Source organism: Camelina sativa, chromosome 7 (assembly GCF_030686135.1).
Source record: "Camelina sativa cultivar CO46 ecotype springtype chromosome 7, ASM3068613v1".
Lineage (NCBI taxonomy): Eukaryota > Viridiplantae > Streptophyta > Magnoliopsida > Brassicales > Brassicaceae > Camelina > Camelina sativa.
Window position 1 is genome coordinate 9593167 of NC_141886.1, and position 6922 is coordinate 9600088.

The following is a 6922-nucleotide window of genomic DNA, read 5'->3' on the forward strand; positions in this document are numbered from 1 at the left end:
GTGCTAATTTTTTCAATAAAACTTGTTTTGGTGTTATTTTAATGTATTTCTCAAATTTTATGTTTGTTTGGGTTAGTAAATGATAATTTCGATTTTACAGATATACATATTTTGTTTCCCTAAGTTATTATTATTTTGATATATAGTATTAGAATGACATATATATAATACGATATTCTAAAATAAATGTAGTACGATTTTCATTGGCTATTGTGAACCAAAAATTGTTCATCCAAGAAAGATGTTAGAAGAATAATAAAGAGCTCTTTTGCTCCTACATATTCCACAATATTAAGAAAAATCTTTTCTTAGCAAATCTATACACACTTCCATTTCTTCTTGCAGTAACTATGAAATGTACATCTTTATCTCAGTAAGAAGACTGTGCATGCTTTAATGCTTTCCTCCATCTGTTTTATACAGATTCAATACGAATTTCCATCGAAGAAAAGTGATAAAATATCCCAAAAACAATTTACATCCACTTTTCTTCAAGTGAGTGAGACTATTCCCAGTAACATTGGTTTTGGAGCTGAGCATGCCCACGACAAAACTCTTGTCCTTAAAGCGCTGATTTGCTGGAGCCTCCGTGATTACTTCACTAGTAAAAATGTCTGTCTAGTTAATTCCGTTTGTGAAGTTCAATCATCTTTGGAGAAAGATGGTCTGGTGAAGCACTGGGACAAGACTTAGCATCATGTTCATGACCAGCGTCACTGCCTTGGAAGCCCCATAACTCTTTAGCTATAGCATCCCCTTCCTCTGAATAAATGTAAGTCTCATTAGTCTGTATTCAAGTAAAAAATCTAAAATCATAAACAAACAATGGTTTGAACTCGGAACCTGGCTTCAATTTTTTAGGATCTGGTAACTCCTGGTTTACCAAAGGAGTAGTACTACATTCAGCTTTACTAGTAGATGATTTCTGAGAGTGTAATGGTATCTGTGAGTATACATTGTGCAGTTTTTTATGTAACTCTTCCATCTTTCCTGATATTTCATCAGCTCTGTCCATATCTATGAGAACCTGAAAAAGAAACCCATCTATTAAGCATCGAGAAAACGCATAAAACTGCAGTAGGAACATCAAAGGTTTTGGTTACATTTAATCTACCTGGGCAGGATGTTTGTGGAAAATGGGCGCAAACCTCTGCCGACAATACTCACTAAAAAGCAAAGTGAGAAGAATTAGTGGTATGGTGAAACCCGAAGCAACCGTTGATAGCTTTAATCCGAAAAACCCCAAAGCTATAATCTGTGTCAAGATCAGCGAAAAGATTGTTGTGTTGTGAAAAATAGGCCAGTATTGTCCACCGCTTTCGTACTTAGTGATATACACGTTGAGTATCTGCAAATAGAAACAACTCTGTTAGTACTAGGGAGGATTTGTCTTTTAAAAATTATATCAAGAGTTTTCTGATGCATGAGCCTTAGCCTGGCACTACTGCCTCTTCTTATGACGGTATACATGACTATAAACATTGCAGAAGCAATCACTCTAAAATCCAGGTTACATCTATAACATGAAGTTCATAAAGTATCTTAGCTATCATAAATTAGATCCAAGTCCATTATGATGCTTTTTTTAGTGTTTGATATTATGTAAAAAAAGATCAGAGTACGTTTTGATTGCACACTTACCTGATTTTTGTATATGAGATATGCAAGGAAAAAGTATATCAGCAAAAACGGCAGTATTAGTGGTGCTATGACTGAATTGGTGAAACCCAGGAGCCCAAACAAAAGCACCCGGGGAATTTCGGTGTGGTATGGGAACCTAAGTGTTTCATATGAATCATCGTCGTTCTTGGAAACAACTTTTGCTACCATATTCCAGATAAGAGCCATAGGCTGCATTAGTTCACAAGCCAAACTGGCCCAACCAGATGTGAAACAATAGGTCATGAAGAAACCAGCCTGCAAACATGGATGAAGTATCAGAAACAATAATACATTTTCACTTTTACTAATATGAAACGAGAAGGTGCTCAAGCAACGGAGGTCACAAGCAACCAGAAAAAGGTTAATCCCAAATGATTCTATACAATAAACAAATATCCTCCGATGGGCTTAATACTGTCTGGTATAAAGTTTATCATGGAACGAAGAAAAATAACATTATTAAAGTTGCGAGATCTTGGCACAATGTAACCCAACTAATGTCCAAGAGACTGTAGAAAATGAACATTAGCAATTTTTCAAACTTTTGCTCTGAAATGTAAAAAGGCTATGGGTAAATCACCTGTGTTGGCACTGCTCTTGCAAGTTGTGCAGGTATGTCTCTGACACTAGAAAAGACATTCAACTGTCTGATGACAGACCCTGATAATATATTCACGAAGAACACATTCCAAATAGTAAAATATAAGACTTTGATGCACGCACTCTTCTTCCTTATACTCCGTGAAATGCATCCTTCCAAGGCCGAAAAATACATCATTAATGGTGGAACGGCATAGAAAAATAGAATCAAGATCACACTGGGTAAGTACCCTGTGATGACCTGATTTATAAACTTCCTGCAAAATGGTTTGAAGTGTTGATTAACTTTGAAGATGATAAAACAAAACAAGAACATAGATATTTGATGATAAAACAAAACAAGAACATAGATATTTGATTTCTCTTCAAGTTTCAAATCTATAAAGAATGCTATGTCATGTCTATATGAACCAAAAGCATATATGTATACACGCGTAAGGAACCTGCAAGTAACTCACTTCTGCAAGACGCCTCTTAGAAAGGGAAAGGCATGAGACAACTGCTGTAGTTGAGTCAACCCTTGAATGAAGGTCACAGGAATAAGAAAAACAAACATGAAGGCAACTGCACCAACAAGGGTTGCTATTTTCCGTATCCAAAGTTGTCGATAAGGAATGTTGAGATTCTTCCAATACACATCGTGAGGTTCCGGAGCTAAGTCTGTCACCCATAACATAGGATTTGATGATAGTAGAACCTCTGAAGCAACAAGAGCGTCATAGCGTGTCTTGAAAAACACAAAAGCAGCTGGACGTTCCTAAAAAAACGTAGAAAAATTTGTGGCTTCCGTTAACTATTCTATATTGTGGGTATATGATATTAAGCACTACTACTTCTAAGCTCTAGCAGAAAAGTGAAAAATGTCGTAGTGTTTATGGTACTACAACTCATTAATGGTGGTTTAAAACTGAACTGAACAGACAAACCAGATAACTACATTCTATGCTTAGATCAGGGATAGTCAGAAGAATTCCTTACTTGCTCTGTCGTAGTCGTAGTCATACTTAACTCACCAAGCTCCATTCCTTTCACACTGTCCCCCTCATTAGATAGGATATGAAAAGAATTTGTGGCTGTGGGTCCTCCACAAAAGGTGCATGGCCTTAAAGTCGGTTTACAATTGATTTCAGGAGCTACGTGTTTTAGACTCAGGCACATCCTCTCCGCATCACGCTGAGACAGAAATTGTGATAATCTATAGGTCACACTTTTTCTATGACACAGAACAATGAATCTCAAATATGATATAACACACAAACCGTCCACATATAATTTACCCTATTTCTAACAACTTCTGTTTTGATTCAACATGACAGAGAACCAATGAGAAACAGATGTAGTAAAATTGAAACAACCACAGCATCAGAAATCATGAACTATGAATGAAAGCACTACAGATATGATACAAACAGAGTTCCTCTAAAAATCCTTTTATACTCCATGAAATATGTGTCTAATATAAAATTCCTTTTGGCTGAACTAGAATTAATTATATCTAGTGTTCTCTGAAATATCATCAATCTCTCTGCATGTGGTTATCAAATAATAACCCTTTATAACATCCAACAAGCACATATACTTCAGAACCATGAAGTATTACACCAACTACGAAAGCTATCAACAGAAATAGAGAGTGGAAGAAAAAGAAACACTTAAAGCTGGAAAAAATATTCACATCTCACAGAGCAATAACAGTTTTTTACTTAAGTTTCTAGGTGACAGTTTTAATCTGACTAGTAAACCAAGAGGAAGGTGGGCTGAAGAATAGTTTGCTAAAAACTGACTGGTCCAAGAAGAATACGTACCAGCAGTCTCTGAATGATGCCATTATGGTAGACCATTTGGTGGGATACATAGCTGGATGAATAGTAGTTTGTGAAGAATTTGCTTAGTGTGTCGCTGTAAGATTGCTCAGGAGACCATGGAATAGCACGGATAAGAACAGTAAATTGACTTGGCTTTGAGGCACTTCCAGTAATATGTCCAAGCCTCATTTTTGCTATGGTCCTATACTCCTACAGTATAAAAAAAAAATGTCAAAAGATTGGGGAAAAAAAACTAAAAAGAAGATAAATTGAAGAACCAAGAGTAAGTATTCTGTATGCATGAGATAAACTAAGGTACGAGGTCCTCACAAAGTAAAGAAGAAGACAGGCTGCTGAGGTTATAATGTACAGTGCAAGACAATGAACCCACAGCCTGAGATCAATAGATGTTACAAGAAAAAAATCAGCACTTTTAAGCTCTCTGTATAACATAATGTTGAACTATCTTTAAAAGAGACATACAGGTAGAAATAAAAGCAATATCACATTTACCATTTTGAGCCTTCTTTAAGATTTTCAATAGTGAACACTTCAGATGACTCCAAATGGATTTCCTTATGCACCATCGGTTGCCCATAATAATTAACAGGCAACACAAAGGCAATGCAAACAACAGCAACTATAAAGAAAGTACGAATGCTGCAAAAAAATAAAATAAAAAACACAGAGGAAAGCCAATTGTGAGGGTTATGAAACGTAACATAAGTAAATGTAGAATAAATCAAGAAACAGAAAAAGAAAAAAAAAAGCAATAAGTAACCTGAAAAGGACCATCCTGAGGAAGACAACAGCATCGAGACCAGCAGCAGCTAATAACTCATCTTCACTAGTTTCCCATGCTTTAACCAACCAACTAGGAGAAGGCACAAACCTCTCATACCAAAAAGGATCATAACGTCTAGCACCTCCACAAACAAGCCTTCGGCCAAAATAGACACAGTAATTGGATGGCTGTTTCCTAAGTATGGAATAAAGTGACAGAAGCACTATGCATATCGAAATATTAATCCCAGCAGATGTAAGAAGAGCTGATATCTCCATCTCACTCTCAGTTCAACCCCGTCCTTACTAAAAATTCCAGGCAGGGAAGAACTTCATAAGCATATTAACTTTTGATCCAAAACAGAGAGATAGCCAATCAAACAATATAGTAGGCTCTTAGATCCGCAGAAGAACTGTAAGAACACACAAAATAAGAAAATAAGAAGCTTAGAGATCATAAGATCGAGGAATATAAACAAAATTCTGCAATCCCGATGCCCAAAGAATCCAAACTGAAGCATATTAAGCAGATGGCAATGACAATGACAATAAACAAAATCTTGCAGTAAAACAAATTGGCCAAACATCTCATTACCAAATTTCAAACAACCTAACATTCAATCTAAGTGCGTACTCTAAACGACTAATCCCATAATCGTATCGTTAATATACATACCATGTCAGATATAATTAACTAGTAAGAACATGATTTATACAACAACCTCTAATTTCTTCATTGCATTAAAGAAACAGAAACAAGAACAAAATCATAAACAGTATCTTAAACTTGCAGAGGAAGATAAGTTGGTAACACACAACATAATAATAACGCACTTAGATTCAATCTCAAGTTATCAATTTCTCTATTCCCAAAACAACACAGTCGGATCAAAATTACGATTCGCAAAACACAATGGCCTAAGAACAACAAAAGTAGTATACGAAAACACGGATACCTAGAACAAACCGTGAATTCGAAAAATTCAACATTCCACTCAAATCCAGTGAAACAAAACCACGATTTCGATTCCCAGGAAGAACAACAATGCATCAATCCCATAACATAACAAAACAAACGAAATCACAACCAATTTCGTCAAATTACAGGAACAATACGAAGTTAAAACAACAGAAATCGAAGAGATTACGAAAGAAAAATAAAAAAATCGACATAACTTACAGAGAGAAAGACGAAAAACTTTGGTTTGACTTAAAAGAGAGAATTCGAATTGGGGAACAGAACCAGAGAAGATTCAGAAACCCTAAGAAATCGCAGAGAAGAAGAAGAGAAAAAAACAAAAATAAATTAAAAAAAAAAAAAAATGAGAGACACCCCAATTGCTTTGCAATTCCAATTCCGAAGAGTTCGCAGTTCGCACATTTACAGTTCATTCAATGAAACCATGCTTAATAATTATAAAATTTAATACAAGCCCCCAAAATTAAAAATATTATTAGGTACGAAACGCCACGTGTCTGGAATTTAATGGCTAATACTCAAAGATCTGCTACTATGTGAGAGCGACGTACTCTATGGGCGAGTTTATTATGACCGTTGGATTTAAGGGTTATGGGTAAGATAGTGACACGTGTGGGTGACGCGTTTTTGTCAACATTCGCTCAAGTGTGGTAGTTAAAACTGTTATGACTGTGGAAATAAAAGAAAAATGAAAGGTGAAGAAGGAAAAGAATAAATGGATTTTGGATTCATGTGTTTCTTGGTGTGAGTGTGAGGTATGCATGAGTATGACTGTATGGCATAAAAAGTTATGTTTTTATAATTTAATGCTAAAATAGAATAGCTTTTTTTTATATTATGAAAGTAATACTAATACATACAAGTAGATTAGGGGTATCAAAAAGTATGTTACAAAAGGAATAAAATAGGTCTACCCAGTATTTAAAAGAAGGAAAATAGATCTATACATCTACCCATTATTAGTCCATAAATTATACTTTTTGATTTATTTAATTTAATTTTTGTTGAAAATGTATAATTAGAGGACAAATTTTTCGGCCTTTTAATACGTTTGGACATGATTATAATTAGATGGATCTAAATTTTTCCTATT

At 35.1% G+C, this 6922-nt stretch overlaps 1 protein-coding gene across 4 annotated transcripts; it reads right to left on the bottom strand.

Moving 5' to 3' along the window:
• Positions 1 to 303: 303 nt before the first annotated feature.
• RXW8 (GDSL-like lipase/acylhydrolase superfamily protein) lies at positions 304 to 6294 on the bottom strand. Of its 4 annotated transcripts, none has more exons than XR_015561764.1 (12): positions 6031 to 6275; positions 4849 to 5263; positions 4581 to 4727; positions 4398 to 4461; positions 4068 to 4277; positions 3241 to 3435; positions 2721 to 3019; positions 2243 to 2519; positions 1642 to 1917; positions 1115 to 1516; positions 844 to 1027; positions 304 to 762 (listed from the first exon to the last, which is right to left on the bottom strand). XR_015561764.1 is itself a non-coding variant. In XM_087458051.1 (12 exons), the coding sequence occupies exons 2-12, from the start codon at positions 5127 to 5129 to the stop codon at positions 623 to 625; spliced, it is 2307 nt and encodes a 768-aa protein (XP_087314177.1). In that variant the 5' UTR covers positions 5130 to 5263; positions 6031 to 6294; the 3' UTR covers positions 304 to 622. The 4 variants fall into 4 exon arrangements, 2 of the variants coding, with proteins under 2 accessions (XP_087314177.1, XP_087314178.1); XR_015561765.1 differs by having other exon boundaries at positions 5807 to 6268; XM_087458051.1 differs by having other exon boundaries at positions 1115 to 1348; positions 6031 to 6294.
• Between the last annotated feature and the right edge of the window lie 628 nt (positions 6295 to 6922).

What these genes read in the sequence shown, in the direction of transcription:
- RXW8 (XM_087458051.1), bottom strand. Translation starts at nt 5,129, where the DNA reads ATGGAGATATCAGCTCTTCTTACATCTGCTGGGATTAATATTTCGATA. An exon ending in CTAAGAGGCGTCTTGCAGAA is followed by an intron (nt 2,520 to 2,720) that starts GTGAGTTACTTG and finishes ACCATTTTGCAG; the next exon opens with GAAGTTTATAAATCAGGTCA. An exon ending in TCCTAAAAAATTGAAGCCAG is followed by an intron (nt 763 to 843) that starts GTTCCGAGTTCA and finishes ACATTTATTCAG; the next exon opens with AGGAAGGGGATGCTATAGCT.